This window comes from Achroia grisella, unplaced genomic scaffold (assembly GCF_030625045.1).
Source record: "Achroia grisella isolate CSIRO2021 unplaced genomic scaffold, CSIRO_AGI_Agris_v1 utg842, whole genome shotgun sequence".
Taxonomy (NCBI): domain Eukaryota; kingdom Metazoa; phylum Arthropoda; class Insecta; order Lepidoptera; family Pyralidae; genus Achroia; species Achroia grisella.
The window spans coordinates 899,419-919,542 of NW_026713040.1; the positions used below are offsets into that span (position 1 = coordinate 899,419).

At 33.3% G+C, this 20,124-nt stretch overlaps 1 protein-coding gene across 1 annotated transcript in view; it reads right to left on the reverse strand.

The window, feature by feature from the left end:
• Positions 1-3,172: 3,172 nt before the first annotated feature.
• LOC131852329 (sodium/potassium-transporting ATPase subunit beta-1-like) overlaps positions 3,173-20,124 on the reverse strand; it is a 28,823-nt gene continuing 11,871 nt past the window's right edge. Inside the window, exons 2-7 of the mRNA XM_059202994.1 lie at positions 19,640-19,768; positions 14,945-15,061; positions 10,368-10,468; positions 5,769-5,864; positions 4,511-4,667; positions 3,173-3,652 (exon numbers count right to left, since the gene is read on the reverse strand). Of these exons, the coding sequence (XP_059058977.1) occupies positions 3,501-3,652; positions 4,511-4,667; positions 5,769-5,864; positions 10,368-10,468; positions 14,945-15,061; positions 19,640-19,768 (752 nt within the window). The 3' untranslated portion in view covers positions 3,173-3,500. The remainder of the gene's footprint in view (positions 3,653-4,510; positions 4,668-5,768; positions 5,865-10,367; positions 10,469-14,944; positions 15,062-19,639; positions 19,769-20,124) is intronic.

Below are 20,124 nucleotides of genomic sequence, written 5' to 3' on the forward strand. Positions count from 1 at the left end.
GCAATGATTACTACAGTACATTTCAAGATTGTAAACATATCTTGCCTACATCCGTTGTGTCTCTGAGAGACTATATAATTTGACAGTTGCAATAGCGAAGTGAGTAAGAAGCGGAAAAGTCCTCTTTGCTTGTGAAAATTAGCATAGGTTTCCATAAGAAGTATGTAACTGCTTCATAATAATTGACTGCTTGGTGGTTTAGCGACTTAGCATATCGTTTTACCTTAGATGTCACGAATTCGATTTCTAGCGAGGTTTGTATTGGTCTGATGTTTTTATATAAAAAATATTTTTAATTATTCCATCAATTATCTAGTATCCATAACTTTACTTGGCTTGGAACTAAATGTCGATGTGTGAGTTATACAGAGGTATTAAGAATTATTATTAATGTAACGTATATTAATAATAATTATAACCCGGCGATAATATCTGACAGGTTAGTCTAAGACATTGGCAACTGATTGACACACCGTCGTCACACAGTAACCTTGTATACACTTTATATGTGAGTATATTTGTATCAGACGTGATTGTTTATCACGTCTGAAACAAATCATCATGAATAGTCATCGCAGTCTCTTCAAATAATTTGGTTTGTCATCGCCATGCCGTCTTCTCATCACCATAGTCAGAACTACAAATTAACACACAAGTTTTTTTATTGTCGCCCAGATTCGAACTTGCGACTTTTGATATAAAGATAATAATGATATAAGTAAAAGTAAATAACTTGACTATGTGCACAGATAGACTGTTACATACGCTTTCTACGAGACATCCGTAGGCGTTAAACTCAGATATAACACCCTGGCACATCTAAATATTTAATCTGGGTCGTATCTTACGCCGCCCAAATCTGGTGACAACCGGCATGCGTGCCGCCCTACGCCCTGCCCTAGCTTGACAATTACCTTTAGAAGTGTTTATTACGACCTCGTGAAGCATTAGTAGGTAGGAATAAAGATAATATTTTGAGGAAGGTGTTTCATATGAACGTAGATGGTTATAAGAGCAGAGGAACACCGAAAAAGAGATGGATGGACTGCGTGAAAGATGATATAAGGTAAGAAAGGTATTAAATAACGAGAAGATATTTTAATTTTGATACTCCTTGTTCACCAAATTCTGCCTCCATCAGCTTCTTTTAGAGTTTATATTAGTTTTAAAGCAGTCGAGATGTTGTCGAACTGGTGGGAAACTCGCCTATATGAACATCATCAGACAATACATAGTCATGTGAAGCCCTGATTGTCCACATATGCTATTCTTGATTACCCCGTAATTGAACTACCATATCTCACCAAGATTTTAAACTACTATGTAAAATGCTGCAGGAAAATATACACAAACAAACAATAATAACTCTTTATTACGCACATTAAAATAAATACAAACACAGAATATGATAAACAGTGCATTTTCAAAAGGTGATCTTATCACTATAAAGCTGCTAACATACAGCCGGTCGGTCGTTCGGTTGAACGAATAGTACTAAAGTTGTGATACACTCCAATTGATGCAGCACCGCGGAGGGCGGATCATGACAACCGAAGCCAACTGTATATCAGCGGTCTTAATAATCTCTTATAAACAATTTTGTACAATATTGTTTTTTACGACAATTGTTTACAACTAATATAACCTCTATGACATATAGAAATAAAACACATTATCAAATAATACGGACAATATAATTTATAAATGCATACGTCGCAAGTTTACTCCAATTGTACTGTACTGGGTTAATTATAAAAGGTAATACTAAACTAAAAAGCGTTGTTCACACCATTTCTACTAATACGGACTATTTCAAGACGTGTGACGTCAAAATAGGAAGGAGTCTCACAATGTGACCAACTGTGACCAAGATGAGATGTCCGAAACTTCATAAAATTCATGTGACGTAAATCAGTAATGCTTCATTATATCATTCATCATTATTATAATCATCATTTTATCCTTCATTATTTACATCACAAATACGGAAAGTTTTTGAAACATCATTTATTGAATAATATTTCATTATTTTTAACGCAAATTTCAGAGCTGTATAACTTTTCTGTTTATGAACGAATTGGGATAAAATAAGTACATAATTGTATTTGTGGAAAATACTTAAAATTTACAGCGCTGACAACATTATCTGATTGCACTAATAGTGCGTAGCGGTTTCTATGTTGATTATCGCATGCCTCTTACTTGTTATTATGTAATTAATTCTTTTAAATAATATCTATTCACAAGTTTCTTGCTCATTCTTCTCGTGATGAATCTGCGTTCCGAATGAGTGGTAGAATCAAAAATATGTCTATTCAACAGTGCTTGTAATTATTTTATTTGAATAAAGATTATTTCTATTTTAAACATTACATTTTAAGTGAAGTTCACCACAATACACTACGTGGTAATCACACCAGAAACGGATAAGCCGTTTCCGAGTTTAGTGCACACAAACGCACCGACTAACAGACATTAATATATCAAACAGACAACAATAACAAATATCGTTTCCCATTATATGACCACGGCTAGTGTAACCTAGTCGATACGTTGAAAGAAATAAATATTATATCCACAATAAAATTATTATTAATAATACGTGGATGTACTCACCCAATAACTGCCTTTATACGCACGGTCCTTACGTGAATAGGCTTTCACACAGGAAATAATGTGCATATACATATAGACAAAGAAAACGGGAAAAACCACGTGCGCAAACAGTTAGCGCATTCCCGCGTACAACAATCGTGAATGTTTAGCGCCTTTTTTAAATAATTAAATGTCATTGCAAAATGGCGGATATCTAACTATTGACCAAAGGCATAATTGTAGATTTATTGTCTGCCTTTTTTAAATAATTAAATGTGTTTGCAAAATGGCGGATATCTAACTATTGACCAAAGGCATAATTGTAGATTTATTGTCTGCCTTTTTTAAAGAATTAAATGTGTTTGCAAAATGGCGGATATCTAACTATTGACCAAAGGCAAAATTTTTTTTATTTATATATCTTTAATTGTCTGTGGGAAATAAAATCTGTGGAATCTTACTAACATTATAAACGTGAAAGTTTGGTACTCTTTCACGCAAAAACTACTTAACGGATTCTGATAAAACTTCACAGTAATATATCTTATACATCAGAATAACTATATATAGGCTATAAATTTCATGTAGGTAAAACCGCGGTACAGCTAGTATAAAATATTTTTTTAAAAGAAAATGAAATAACATGAAACATACACGCTATTAGGCGCTAATTAGTGAACACAGAAAATAGTAAAATACAATCACTCACGTTTGCGCGCGCTGGAATTCACGCGCTAAATTTCACGCGCTAGTGAGCGCGCATGAATGAATGTATCGTGTAAAGGCAGCTAATAATATTTTTTCTCGTATACCTTTCATGTACACACGGCGATCATTTACATTTTTATATATATGTACAGATTTCAGTTACTACTAAAATTTACTAATTAGGAATTACAGGTACATTAGGTGGTATTTTCTTCTGGATTCTCCGTGGCGGGATTTGTATCGTGTATGTGTAATTGGATGCGAGTGTACCCGGAGGCTTCTTTTATACTTTTGTTGTACACTATATTTTTGGCCCACGCCCTACATCGAACTGTAAATGGAGTGTTCACTGAAACAATTATAATTGAATTATGTGATTTATCGTCTTAGAATTGTAAAGATGAATATTTTTAAATGGATGACAATGTACTGGTTCACCGGCGGGGCACTAGTGGGGCATGATAAGATGAGCATGAGATCAGGTCAAAATAAATATCTTTATTCCTGTAGGTCTATTACAGACTCTTATGATATGTCAAATCTACAGTAGATTTGACATATCATAATCATAATGTTCGGAATGATATCGAGATAAGAAGAACTGACAAGAATCTCAGCTTATATTCTTTTTCACATAAATGTTGTATGTATTTAAAATAATACTGATTCATTTTTTCTTTTTTCAAATTTGGGAAAATAGAGTGACCACCAGCATATGCTTTTGCAAAAGCAAATAAACTAATCAGTGTTCGTAACCCCAACAGATCAGTCCCCACAAGCAGCACCCTTTCACGTGTATGACGAATAAGTCAGCCATCATTGAACTCAACCATATTAGAGGGAGCACATTGACTTGGCCCACCACGCCATCACAAGTTTCAACTTTATAGCGATCATGACTGTTTCAAGTTACTCCAATACGTCATTTATAGTACATATTTACAGTATAGGCTGTAACAACACAGTTTTCCCCATTACAATATTTTAATTACATTATTTAAATAACAATGTAATTAAAATAATTAATGTTATTAATATATATTACACATAGAAAACACCCAGACCGATACAAACAATCATACTCATGAATACAAATGTTTGTGCCGTGCAAGGAATCGAACCCGCGACCATCGGAAGAAGGCGGTGTGCTAAATCGCTAGACCACCGAGGCCGTCGTATATTATATATCTATCTATTCAAAACTTACCTGGTGGCGTGAATGTGACAGCCAGTATCGGACTCGGATGGTCCCCCACGTTCTGAAATGGGTACCTGCCCAATAGCGCCATGCCCCACGGGTACTGAATTCTAGAAGAATTTGTATTGCTCCCTTCTTCAGCGCAAGACACCCACACTTGCTTGAGCTGTCACAGATTATTAATATTTTGAATGGCAAAAAAGCTGAGAGAACATTTGATGGTAAACGGTAACCGTCGCATATATGAGAGATGACCACCACTACGGATTGTTGTGACACTCGCGATATCAGGAACCTAGAATATCGTATGATTCCAGAGGAGTAAGATGTCATGCCTCCTGCAATATCACTGCCAAAACTGCATCCTACATCCGAAACACAGCTTACAAGGTTTAGCGGATCAGGTCGGCGACTAAAATAGGTGAAACTAGGGTACCTTTTGTAGTCTATTAGGAAAATATATAACTACTAAAATATAGCCATATATTGTACACGATCTGTGTTACTTTCGTATATTAACAAAAAACATTTCTAACCGTTGTACTTATTTTTGTAGAGATATATAAAAATCTGTATATTTATTAGTGCACTTGAGTATGCTAATCACTACATAGTATAAAACAATTAAATTATTAAGTACTTTAAATACATTGTCAATTTAATATAGATCAATTTGCAGTATGTAATTTAAACTAATATTTCCGAAGATATTACAGATTTAAAATGCAAGGACAGAGCGGTGCGACAGCGCTAAACAAAATATGTTTATAATAATAATAATAATCTCAGGATAATTCACACAGCGCCATCTAGACTCAAGTTAAGCTAGCTAGAGCTTGTGTTATGGGTACTAGATAACTGATACATATACATAGATATTTTTTTTTTGTAAATACATACATATTATACATAGAAAACACCCAGATCGATACAAACAATCATACTCATGGATACAAATGTTTGTGCCGTGCGAAGAATCGAACCCGCGACCATCGGTCGTAAAGCGGTGTGCTTGACCGCTAGACCACCGAGGTCGTGTTTGACACATCTAATGACAAAAAAGCTGTAAATGTTGTTTATAAGGACATTCTGTAGGGGAAGCCGGGACAGGTCGCTAGTTCTGTATATTTGTTAGTACACTTATACATGCTAATCTCAAAAGCGTTTTAGCTTAACCGATGCTAACAAGTGATATTTATTTACTATTGTATGGGCCGTCGCCATCGTAGTAAAACAAAAAAATATAATTCAACAAAATCAATCAAACCTTGTCGGTAGTTTTGATGTAGTCCTGGAGCGCATCGGGCATGTCAGCAGGGAGGTTGTTGACATCATCATAGTATTCCGGCACCCAATCGAATATCTGCCAAAAAGTGTGTAAATTAACATTGAATTGTAAAGATTCAACACTGCAAAATTATTATATATGTAAAACTGTACCCTGTTTCGACCGCGGGAAATTTGTAGCATATGTGTCATTCTGATGTATAAACTATATTACTGCAGGTTCATAAAAATCCGTTCAGTAGTTTTTGCGTGAAAGAGAAGAAATATCCATACATTCATCCATCGAAACTCACAAATTTTCGCGTTTATATGTCAGTAAGATAGGAATGACAAACAAACTAACTGTCTATCTTTTGGTGCTACCATATAGAGTCCATCCATTCACATTACACATTAAACAGAAAGAGGCTTGAAAAAGTGTGATATACATATATAGTACATAGTACAATGACATTAAAACAAGACATAAAGTTTCAACGCTGTAATATGATTATGTACGTAACTTGAATGCGAAAGAATCTGACTATCCATCTGATTGTGCCATAGGAGCCACCCGTAAATTACGCAACTCTTCTAGAAAAGAGTAACGCATTTTCTACGACATATTTTGGGTATACGGTAGGGAGGTATGACATTTTTTTCCTCTAGAATAGCAACACATGAGCAGCACTGGTGTAACATAACAATAATGTCGGTAGTGCTGTTGATATACATAGCCAACAGTTTTCACTTACCATTAAACATGCTGTCAATTTGTTTATCATTCCATCTTACATAAGAAACGTTCCGAACCCAGCAGCGTGGTACTGCTTTGTGTATATTGTAATGACAAATTTATTAGGGTTATTCTGTTATTTTTAGCTGAATGCAGGGGTGCAACCGGCACGTGCGACCGACGTTGCGTCGTGTTGGCGACAAATAACGATCACGTAACATGTTAGTTATGACGCAGTTGGATTGGAATTAAATGAGAAACAATAGTGCAAAACAGTGTAACTTTTATAAACAATCAATTTAGATTGTAATAGTTCCACTGTATAAAAAGATAGGACAACAATTAATTTAAAGGAATAAGATAAGAAAATAATAATATGAGTTAAAAGGAATAAACGAAAGAAATTAAAGATACGATCACAAAAATGTTAATAAATTTTACTAATATTTTAAACTCGAAAGTTTGTGTATATACTATATAGATGTTTGTTACTCTTTCACGCAAAAACTAGTGAACGGATTTTGATGAGACTTTACATTAATATAGCTTAAACATCAGAATAAGAGAACCTTTTATAGTTTATATGGAAAAAAATATTTATAAAATGTTTAAGCTCTTAATTAGCATTTAGATGACACGTTCTTTCAGCAGCGTGCGCGATTTAGCGCGGGAATGACAGCGCGCGCAAATGTGAGGGATTGTACTTAACGTATGTTTCATGTTATATGACCATTTTTTTTATTTCACAGATTTCATACTCCAGATACAAGTTTAAGATTTATTGAAAACTCTAGAATTATGTTTTTACTTTTCATGTTATATCACATTTTTTTTTATTTCACAGATTTCATACTCCAGATACAAGTTTAAGATTTATTAAAAATTCTAGAATTATGTTTTACTTTTCATGTCATATCACTATGTTTTTTTTTTCATTTCACAGAGTTCATACTCCAGAGACAAGTTTAAGATTTATTGAAAACTCTAGAATTATGTTTTACTTTTCATGTCCTATCACAATTTTTTTTATTTCACAGGTTTTATATTCCAGAGACAAGTTTAAGATTTATTAAAAACTCTAGAATTATGTTTTACTTTTCATGTCCTATCACAATTTTTTTTATTTCACATATTTCATAATCCAGAGACATGTTTAATATTTATTGAAAACTCTATTATTATGTTTTTACTTTTCATGTCCTATCACAATTTTTTTTTATTTCACATATACATAATCCAGAGACATGTTTAATATTTATTGAAAACTCTAGAATTATGTTTTTACTTTTCATGTCCTATCACAATTTTTTTTTATTTCACAGGTTTCATATTCCAGAGACAAGTTTAAGAAATAGAAATAGAAATAGAAATAGAAATAATCTTTATTCAAATAAACTCATTACAAGCACTTTTGAATAGTCATATTTTGATTCTACCACTCATTCGGAATGCAGATTCATCACAAGAAGAATGAGCAAGAAACTTGTGTGTTGCTCTTTTTAATAGATGTTTTTTTTTTTATATAAATAATTACAGTATAACAAGTAAGAGGCATGCGATAATCAACATAGAAGTCGCTACGCACTCATTATTAATGTAATCAGATAATATTGTCAGTGCTATAGATTTAAAGTTTTTCTATAAAAACATTATTATCGTTAACGAATTCTTCAATTTTATAGTAAGCTTTTTTGCAAAGGAACTGTTTTATTTGACATTTAAATCTTTTTTCTGGCAGATTTATAACAGACTCTGGTATTTTATTGTAAAACCTTACGCAATTGCCATAAAACGAATTACTAACTTTAGCCAAACGACATTTAGGTAAAATCAGTTTGTTATTGTTACGTAAGCTTTTATTAGTGCAATCACTAACTCTTTTGAAACTGTCTATATTCCTTCTGGCATAGATGATATTTTCATAAATGTATTGAGAAGCAACGGTGAGGATATTTGATTCCTTAAAACACTCTCGCAATGACTCCCTGGAACCCATACCATAAATGGAGCGAATGGCCCTCTTTTGTAAAGTAAATATTGTATTTATATCAGCTGCTTTGCCCCATAACAAAATACCATACGACATAATGCTATGGAAATAGCTAAAATAGACAAGTTTAGCCGTTGCCACGTCTGTTAATTGTCTAATTCTTCTTACCGCATAAGCGGCAGAACTAAGTCGACTCGCCAATTTAGTAATATGAGCACCCCATTGCAACTTGGAATCTAATGTGATACCTAGAAATACAGTATCGTCAACAAAATTAATAGATTTATTGTCCAATACGATTTTTGAATCTACCGGCCTTACATTGGGGAGAGTAAATTTGATACATTTAGTTTTATTTGCATTTAGTAGCATATTATTTGCCGTAAACCATTTTAAAACATAAGAGAGAGAACCGTTTACTTCGTCCATATCATCAATATGTCGATTGACTTTGAATACTAATGAAGTATCATCAGCAAACAGAACTATGTCAGCTATCTTTTCTACCATATAAGGAAGATCGTTTATGTAAACTAAAAATAAGAAAGGACCTAGAATAGAGCCCTGAGGAACACCCATTTTAATACTAGTTCCCTCAGACTTTACACCATTTATTTCAACAACTTGCATTCTATTATTTAGATAGGATTTCATCATGCATAGTGCTTCATATCTAATACCGTAATATTCTAATTTGAGTAAGAGTGTTTCATGATCAACGCAATCAAATGCTTTTGAGAGGTCACAGAATACACCGATAGCATCCTGTGACCTCTCCCAACAGTCAAAAATGTGTTTCATTAAAGCTACACCAGCGTCAGTAGTTGATTTACCGGCCGTGAAACCAAATTGCCGACTGTGAAGCAGTCTATTTATTTTAAAGTGGTGAAGCATCTGATTGAGCATAATTTTTTCAAACACTTTACTTAGTACTGGTAAGATAGAAATGGGCCTATAATTACCTACTTCAGTTTTATCCCCTAACTTAAAAAGTGGAGTTATTTTACTATGTTTCATTAAATTGGGAAAAACACCGTCAAAAATACATTTATTGAAGATAGTTACTAAATATGGAGCAATAACATCTATAGCGGTGTTAATAACTTTAACAGACATGCCCCAATGGTCTTCAGTATTTTTTAAATTTAATTGTTTAAATGTTTTCGTAATTGTAGCAATGTCAATAAATGTAAATTTAAATGTAACCGGACACGAAGCAACATTGTCAATAAGGAATGATTTAGCTGTACTTGGAGAAGAGTCCAAAGAGGACGTAATATCAGTTGGAATACTAGCGAAAAATTTTTCAAAAATATTGACTATTTCTTTTGTGGACGTTACTAGTTTATCATTATAATTTAACGTAAAATCATTATATGGACTTTTAACTTTGCCAGTTTCTTTATTAATAATATTCCACACTGTCCTAATCTTATCCTTGGATTCTTTAATTTTTTTATTTAGATAATTAGACTTTGCTACATTACATACCTTTTTAAAAGTTTTTGAGTATCTTTTTACATAATTTACGAATGTACTATCGAAACGGTATTTTTTTTGATCATATAAATCAAATAATATATTTCTACTTTTGAGATTTATTAAACTCTATAATTATGTTTTTACTCAGACGGATGTCCACCGTTTAGCAATAATAATTAATTATTTGAAAAAGGCATTAAAGCACGCACGAGTAAAGTACGCGGGAATACAGGCGTAAAAGTAAAGTAATAAGTAAGTTAAAAGTAAAGTAGTAAGTAAAAGTTCACAGGCAGCGCGTGAATTGTCATTCCCTTTGTCTACATTTACACGCAGTTTCCTATGTGAAAGCCGATTCGCACGTGTAAAGGCAGCTATTGTCAAAGTAACTTTACCTTGTTTAGTTTGATAAAAATGCACGGCGAGAATGGAAATCCGAAGTTATCTTCACTGGTACATTCTGTGATTCCTCCCCTCCATACCTCATGCGCGTACGCTGAAACCGGAAGTTCGTATATAACCATGGACAACTAATATGACGCCATCTTTTTTTTGTAAATGGAAAACAAGCTGACGGTCCATTTTTTTTATAACACAGAGGACAAACGAGCATGCGGCTCACCTAATGGTAAGTGATTACCGCCGCCCATGAGCACCCGCAACATCAGGGGAATTGCAAGTACGTTGTCGCCATTTGACAGCAAGTATGTATTATGTATATGTAGGAATTTTATATATATGCTATCTGACCCGTAATATTTCGTCCAATTTACATAATATTTATAGCCTAAATTTTATTCTGATAAATAAGCTACATTACTGTAAAGTTTTATCAAAATCCATCCAGTTCATTAGTTTTTGCGTGAAAGAGTAACAAACATGCATTCATACTCACAAGCTTTCGCGTTTATAATATTACTAGCTACTCGCCCCGGCTTCGCACGGGTGTACATGTATTATATATACATATAAACCATTCTTTAGAATCACTTTATTTATTTAAAAAAACCGCTTCAAAATCCGTTGCGTAGTTTCAAAGATTTAAGCATACATAGGGACAGACAGCGACAGCGACTTTATTTTATACTATATAATGATTGATTGAACTGTATAATGAATGATTAAGATATATTAAAAAATAAAATTCTACGCAAAACATGTCGCGGGTAACTGTTAGTTTAGAATAAAATTTCAACAGTACAATTTGTTACATAGAGTCCATTTCAGTTTCATTCTTATAAGGGCAGTGTCAAATTCTAAAGCGTAATAAAATGAGTTGATCAGTACTTAGCACATACATATATATATTTCATGGAAATTCGACAACATTAGAGTCTGCCTGTGATCTTAAAGTATTAAACAATTGCTTCTCAGTATATGTAACTTGATATCTCAGAGTATACGGTAGCATAGCGTGCAGGGTTACCAACATTTAAATATTAGTTAAACATTTCGTGTATAGACTCTCTAACCTCCTTTTTCAATGAATATTTATTGTTAATTACAGGGGTGCCAACATTATAACATTAGTTACTGACAATAATAGTTTATTTCTTATGTTTTAATTTTTATGTTTTGTATTCAATTCATTATATAAAAATGTATTCGACTGAAGGACTTGTATCCATGGTCATGAATAAAGCATTATTAAAAAAAAATTAAAAAAGTTACTGACAGCCTTGGTGTTCTAGCGATTTAGCAGACCGCTTTGCTTCCGATGATCGCGGTTTCGATTCCTCGCACGGTACAAACATTTGTATTCATGACTATGATTGTTGGTTTTGGTGTTTTCTATGTATATTATGCATGAATTTACAAAAAAATATCTATGCATCTACAAAAAAATATCAGTTATCTAGTACCCATAACACATGCTCTGCTTAACTTGGGACTAGATGGCGCTGTGTGAATTGTCTTGGATTATTATTTTTATTAGTGAAATATTGACTCATAATCTCCTTTAAAAAAAATGGAACACAGACACAGGATAAAAAAAAATAGGCCAAAAGGATGTCGCCACAAAAGAAGCGGCAGATAATACTATAATTTTGAAAAAAAAAACTGCTTTTTAAAAGGATAATAATGGAATGGTGCACCCGCCTGTGCTAACGGTATACGCTGGCGGGGCACCAGTGGAGGATGATAAGATGAACATGAGGTCAGGTCAGTTAGCTCATCGTGGCAAATTAACCAGGAATTTATCACGATGGATAAATAAATAAGTTAAAATCTCCTACACTCGTGTGTGAGGACGAAAATGTTTTTATAACACCAAAAATCTCGTATCGTAATATACGAGACTTCTCGTATTGTTGGCAACCCTACGAATCAGGGTTGCCAAAGCATATAAGGCGAGCTTCGAAATCAATAGGTGTAGTGTGTCAGAAGTAAACATATTGATTTCTTATTAAGATTTGATATAATACAATTATTAAGTTGAGTTATACAGGATGTTTGGAAGATGGGTGCAACTTTAACAGCTTGTTAATATGAACCACTTAGAACCGTATTTGACCATGCTTAGCGTACGTGACGTACGATTTTATTTTTTACCGAATTTCTACTATTTACGTTGTAAAACCCCCAAATTTCGCAATTAATTGCAAATAATGACCAATCTGGATGATTGAAAGAAAATTATTAACTTGAAACCCCTGTTACAAATGTATCTCATGATACAGATATGTACATCAAGTTTTATTTGATTGATTACACATTACTTAACTCTAAAGATGGTTACACGATAAAATGCATTAGTATAAGTTCTATATTGTAAATTTAGTTAAATTGTAAATTAAGTACCTAGTATAAGTAAAAATGAGTGTCCTTATCCAACATGCTGTAAAGCTGTTTGGCGATAATTGTAAAAATAAATTATATATATGTAATACTCATAAATAAATTAAAAAAAAATCACTTATCTTCCATGATGATGATTCATTATCATTATTATCATCATTACATAGTATAAAACAAAGTCGCTGTCGCTGTCTGTCCCTATGTACGGTTAAATCTTTAAAACTACACAACGGATATTGAAGCGGTTTTTTTTTTTTTATAGATAGAGTGGTTTCAGGGGTATATATATAATACATGTACCCCCGGCCGAAGCCGGGTGAGTAGCTAGTATTTATATAGATTTGAAAATTTATTTCACTGTTAGAAAGGTATATTATCCCCTTTTTTTCCTTGTTTCAGACTACTCTATTGCTGTTGGCCGCAGCTGGCCTTTACAGCTTCACCGGACGATAGGGGGCGAGTGCAGATGGCACTCCAAACCAAAGGAAGGACTAATGGAGCGCCTGAAGGCCAACTCCTGCCTGACGGATACGACTTTAGTCTGATGGCACCGCTACGGGTTCGAACCTCGGCTCAGGCCGTCGTAATATCGATCCCCGTTTGAATTGGACGGGGGATCGATCGGAGAGAGTATATTATCCCCGAGTCCCATACGCTATATATCACGGTACGATCAATAGAAGCGGAGCAGCAATGAGAAATGACAAAAAATATTCATAAGTCCGCGATAATACATGTCTATCTTTTAAGGTTAATTCTAGGGGCGGATCTACCTAAGGGCTTTTTGGGTTGCAGCCAAGGGCCGCGAGGATACAAAGGGCCCCTAGTCCCCACTGAAACGATATTTACAATATACAAAATATCTAGAATGTTAAAAAACCTATCATAAGGTTGGCCACGAGATTGTAGAGTTTATCGAAGGGAACGGGGAATTTCTGGTTTTAGGTCGCTGTATTTTTTTAGTTGACTAATATAATTAGATAGGCCTCTCAGTAAATTTAGTCCAGGGTCCCCACAAATTCAAGATCCGCCCCTGGTTAATTCACAACAATCTTATTTATCTCTGATCAACGCGACGGTTGACTGGTAGAGAATGCCATCAAGCATTAAGTCCGCTATAAATATATTTTTGTGTGTAAAAGAATACATATATAAATAAATAATTATTTTTATAGTAATCGAATATCTTCTAAACTAATGTTAAATACATTTTTACAGTTTTACAACAAACTCCCAGAGTCTGTAGTCAATTTGCCAGAAAAAAGATTCAAATGTGTCATAAAATATTTTCTTTGTAAAAAAGCTTATTATAAAATTAAAGAATTTATAAATGATAATAATGTTTTTGTAGAAAGTATCTAACTTAAAATTCATAGCGCTGACAGTGTTGTGTTATCTGATTGAACAGAGATTAAGTGCGTAGCGGTTTCTATGTTGATTGTCGCATGCCTAATCCTTGTTGTTAATTAAATATAAGTAAATGAATATTTATTTAAAAGATCAACACACAAGTTCCTTGCTTATTCTTCTTGTGATGAATCTGCATTCCGAATAAGCGGTAGAATAAAAAAACTTGACTATTCAAAAAATATAAGCACTTTTGAATAAAGATTATTTCTATTTCTATTATAAACATTATATTAATCATTCATTACCCAAATACATACGTTACGTGTCGACCAGTTTAAATGTTAAATATTGGGCCCGTACGAAGCCGGGGCGGACTGATATTAATCAACATTATATATTATACGGAGGAGAAAGGTAGTTAGTTAGTAGTGTAGACTGATAATCTTATTGCTAGCAATGTACCATGTCAGGTTGACCTCTACGCAGTTCCCCCTGAAACCATCGTGATAAATTCTTGGTGAATTTGTCACGATGGGCTAACTGACCTGACCTCATGCTCATCTTATCATCCTCCACTGGTGTACCGCCAGCTGAAACCGTTAGCGCAGGCGGGTGCACCATTCTATTGTCATCCATAAGAAAAACCTCTGAGGCGTCTAAAATAGCTACGACTTTTTTTACTTCCTTATTATTCTTCATCAGGTGATTCACTCACCTGACCTCATGCTCATCGTAGTATTCTCGACTGGCGCCCTGCCAGCGTACATCAATAGCGCAGGAGGGTGCATCATTATCATCCATAAAAAAACATAAATATACGTACCCTCTAAGATCTCATCGAGCTGACTTGTATACACGTCAGAGGAGTTTGCCTCAACACTGTACTCCACCACGGTGCCTTCCTGACCACGAGGTCGGTACGTTAATCCCGGATTAGCCCCTGAAATTATTAGAAACTTAATCAGATGAAAACAAAGATATTGATTTTTTATAAACATAGATTTGTATATCTTTATATATAAAAATTACATTTCACGTTGTTTGTCCGCGATGGACTCCTAAACTACTGAACCGATTACAAATTTGATTTGCACATTGTGTACAATTTAGTTTTTTATTTTTTAGACAAAATTTTTAATTTCTATTTTTTTATGATAGAACATACAAATATACATACAATCCTACATTTTCACCCTTCTATCATCAACCCCTATTTTTTATAGCGTTATTAATTTATATGGCAAAACAACGTTTGCCGGGACAGCTAGTGTTATATATAAAATTCTCGTGGGGTACGAAACCCCTAAATATATTTTATTTATTTTTTCGACATATTTTATTATTATTATTTAGGACTAGCTGTACCCGCGACTTCGTCCGCGTAAATAATGAAAAAATATTTAACTCAATTAACACAATATAAGTCAAATAAATAAGTTTCATCGTTTTAGCTTCAAAAATGATAAAAAGTAAAAATAAATATTTAATCAATAGGCTAAAAAATAAATTTCAAACTTCTAGCTTTAAATATGACGATACATCTATATAACCTTGGATCTACCCTTTTAATCCTCTTGCAACCCTTTTTCACATTAAAAAGTAACCTATGTCCTTTCTCAGGATCTAGTCTATCTATGTCTGTTTCAAATTTCAATTTAAATCGGTTCAGTATTTTTGGCGTGTAAGCGAGACAAACAGATAAAGTTACTTTCACATTTATAATATCAGTAAGGTATTTAATAAACTAACCCTAAAAAGACAAAGAAAAAAGTTTAATCGTTCTAGCTTCCACAACCACACAAACAGCAAATTTCCACAATAACTTTCATTCTCTATTTTATTTTACTGCCCCCCCTCCCCCTAAGAGGAAACATTTTAAAAAAATTGAATATCATATTTATTGATATTTAAACAACAGCCTAAAAATGAGTCTCAAACTTCTAGTTTTAAAAAATGACGATTCTTCCATACAGCCTACCATTGCAACCCCCTTACAATCCTTTTTTCACATTCAAAAGTACCCTATATTCTTTGTCCGGGTGTAAACTAACTGTGTACAAAATTTCATTTAAATTTTTATTTTGTTTTGGAGCGTAAGACTGACAGAAAGACAAACAGAGTTACTTTCACAGTTATAACATTAGTGGGGTTTTTAAAAATCTACCCCAAAAGAACCAATGAAAATAGTTTCATCGTTCTAGTTTCAAAAATTACGAATTTACATAATAACTATCATCCCCTACTTTATTTTACCCCCTTAAGGGTAATTTTTTTACAAACAATGAATGTCATATTTATTTATATTTAATCAACAGCCTCAAAAATAAGTTTCAAGCTTCTAGATTCAAAAATGACGATTTTACATAAAAACTTGCATCTCCTATTTTATTTTAACCCCTTAAGGGTATTTGTTTTTACAAACAATGAATGTCATAAGTATTTATATTTAATCAACAGTCTCAACAATAAGATTCAAGTTTCTAGCTTCAAAAATGACGTGTTTACATAAAAACTTGCATCCCCTATTTTATTTTACCCCTTTGAGGGTAATTTTTTTACAAACAATGAATGTCATATGTATTTATATTTAATCAACAGCCTCAAAAATAAGTTTTAAGCTTCTAGCTTCTAAAATGACGATTTTACATAAAAACTTGCATCCCCTATTTTATTTTACCCCCTTAAGGGTATTTTTTTTACAAACAATGAATGTCAATGTATTTATATTTAATCAACAGTCTCAACAATAAGATTCAAGCTTCTAGCTTCAAAAATGACGTGTTTACATAAAAACTTGCATCCCCTATTTTATTTTACCCCCTTAAGGGTAATTTTTTTACAAACAATGAATGTCATATGTATTTATATTTAATCAACAGTCTCAACAATAAGTTTAAGCTTCTAGCTTCAAAAATGACGAATTTACATAAAAACTTGCATCCCCTATTTTATTTTACCCCCTGAAGAGTAATTTTTTACAAACATTGAATGTCATTTTTATTTATATTTAATCAACAGTCTCAAAAATAAGTTTCAAGCTTCTAGCTTCAAAAATGACGATTCTTCCATACAATCTTTCATCCCCCTTTTAACCCCTTACAACCCTTTTTTCGCATTAAAAAGTAGCCTATGTCCGTTCTCAGGGTCTAGACTATCTGTATACCAAATTTCATTCAAATCGGTTTAGTAGTTTTGGCGTGAAAGCGAGACAGACAGACAGAGTTACTTTCACATTTATAATATTAGTTTTTGTCGCAGCACAAAAATATATTTTTATCGTTTCCGTACAAATAATAATTTTACAGTATTAATCTACAAACCAACATTTTGTTTCTTACAATCAGCTAAATAATTGAAATAGTTCCATAATATATGGCATAATGAAAAGGTCATTTATTTTATAAAAAAGACAGTTAGTTTTTATTTTAGTGAAAAATAAGAAAATTCTATTTTGATACAACAACCATATATTTATTAATACCTATACTTTATTAATTTTGTGTTAATGCTTTTTAAATAAACACCCACACATTATTTCTGTATAACCTACAAAAATGGGTAAATAATTTAATTTCGGATAGTGCCACACCACAACATTCTTTAAAAAATGTAAATAATAAAATTTGAAGAAATTGTGATTGTACTGAACAACTTAAAAAGAAAACTTAATAGTTTTTTTTTAAGTTGTTCAGAACAGGGAAACAACATTTGACATTTATTATTATTTAACATTGGATATTGACTTTAATTTTTGTAATTTATATTGTAAAACTTTAAGTTGGGCTAAACTGGGCTTGTATCCAGAGCCGTAAAACAAATTGATAAAAAAAATCGCCAAATTTGTCTCGCAATCGGCCAATTTCAGGTTTAAAGAAAAAACACATACACACGATATACGATTTTATCATAAAAAAGTGTCAAAAACAATATTTTCACTAAACGTCAACGTCATGTTTCCGGCAAGATCTTTCGTTTTACATTATGTTATCTGTGGTTTTGTTCTCTGTGATGGATACCTTATTCGTCATCTTTTCATTTCACTAGCTAACAACCAATCAACACATACATGGCGCAAACACACGCGATGTGTTGATTGGTTGTTAGCTAGTGAAATGAAAATATGACGAATAAGGATTCAACCGCATAAAGATAACCTTGTATTTCCATTTTGAACCCCTTACAACCCTTTTTTCGCATTAAAAAGTAGCCTATGTCCATCCTCGGCGTCTAGACTATCTGCGTACTAAATTTCATTTAAATCGGTTCAGTAGTTTTGGCGTGAAAGCGAGACAGACAGACAGACAGACAGACAGACAGACAGAGTTACTTTCGCATTTATAATATTAGTAAGGATTGATAAATACATACAACCCTATATTTTCACCCTTCTAGTATCAACCCCTATTTTTTAATAGCGATTTTAATTTATATGGCAAAACAACGTTTGCCGGGACAACTAGTATATTATTACATTATTTTATTTAATTCCCCTACAATTAGAATGTGTGAGATCATAAATATTTAGGGCGGAAGTCTAACCACCGCCTGAAGCGTTACGACCTTCTCTATTGGTGATCAAATTCCGACCGTTATTGAATCTACACTCGTATTGCCACACGTTTCGCCTCTGAACTAGGCAACAGGCATTAAATAGAGTTCGGATATAGCTTGGAAGTAGGGTGACCAGATGGTCGGGTAATCCGGGATTGTCCCGAAATTTTGCGTCTTGTCCCATGTCCAGTAATTAGACCTTGTTGTCCCAAATTCTGAAAACCTACTAGTTTTGTAACAAAATATACTAACAACGAACGACGCGGCCTGTACTAAATTGCATCTTAAAATTATAACTGGCGTTAATACGTAGATACCTATATGATAAAAGTATGTATTTGAGAATAAATGGCATTTTCCTTTTCGATTATTATGGGACACAGTTACCTAGATACATCAAAATAATGATTGCAATGAAATATGGCTAGTAAGACAAATTCAATATTGTCATCTGATAAGCACTGCCGTGTCTAAACTGTGTCGCCCCACCTTACATTTTCCTATTGTCATTTAGTATATAAGATCATTATTTCTATGTACATATTGTCAGACTATTATCATCTGTAATATACATCGTCTCTACCAACAACATCGTATAATTATCCCGCAACACTTTTCGGAATAAAAAAACAAGATTATTTTTACTACGGCCAACCAAACACTGTCCTAGAATTGTCCCGGATTTGATAAGTTTCTATTTTTTATTAACTTATTTCAAACGTCAAGCAATTTGTTTTGTAACATGTGTTTCAATTGAAAGGTGAGATAAAGCAGTGAAATTATAGGATGGAGGCATTACAACTTAGTCGTCCGAAATGGTAACACTTGAGTGGTATTACGACTGTCATATGATTACATGATAGGGTGGTATAGGCTGTTCATATATACTAAAGACGACTGGCAACCCTATTTGGAAGCCTAGTGTTGACAGTTTGGTTAAACCTCGGCTGGAAATTCTAGTGTTTACCTATGAGTGAACTGTGCAGAGTGTATGAGGGCCTGCTGAAGTCCAGACTGAGGAACAGCCCGCCCATGCACAGAGCGAACATTGCAGCCAGCACAGCGTAGAACACCAGGTAGAAAGTTATCACGATACCTGCACATTAAAAAAAAATAGAAATAATAGTTATTCAAATAAACTCAATACAAGCACTTTTGAAGTCATATTTTTTATACTACCACTCATTCGGAACGCAGACTCGTCACAAGAAGAATGAGCAAGAAACTTGTATTTTGGTCTTTTGAATAGATGTTTTTTTATATAAATAACTAGCAACTCGGTGTACATTCGCACGGGTGTACATGTATTATACATATGAATAAAATTGGAGTGTCTATTTGTAATATTTAAATAACCGTCTCTTACTACATGCATATGAATATAAATACGGTACATACACCAAAATAACAGTCTCTCTGTCTGTTGTTGGCAGGTAGGTGATTTAATAAGGA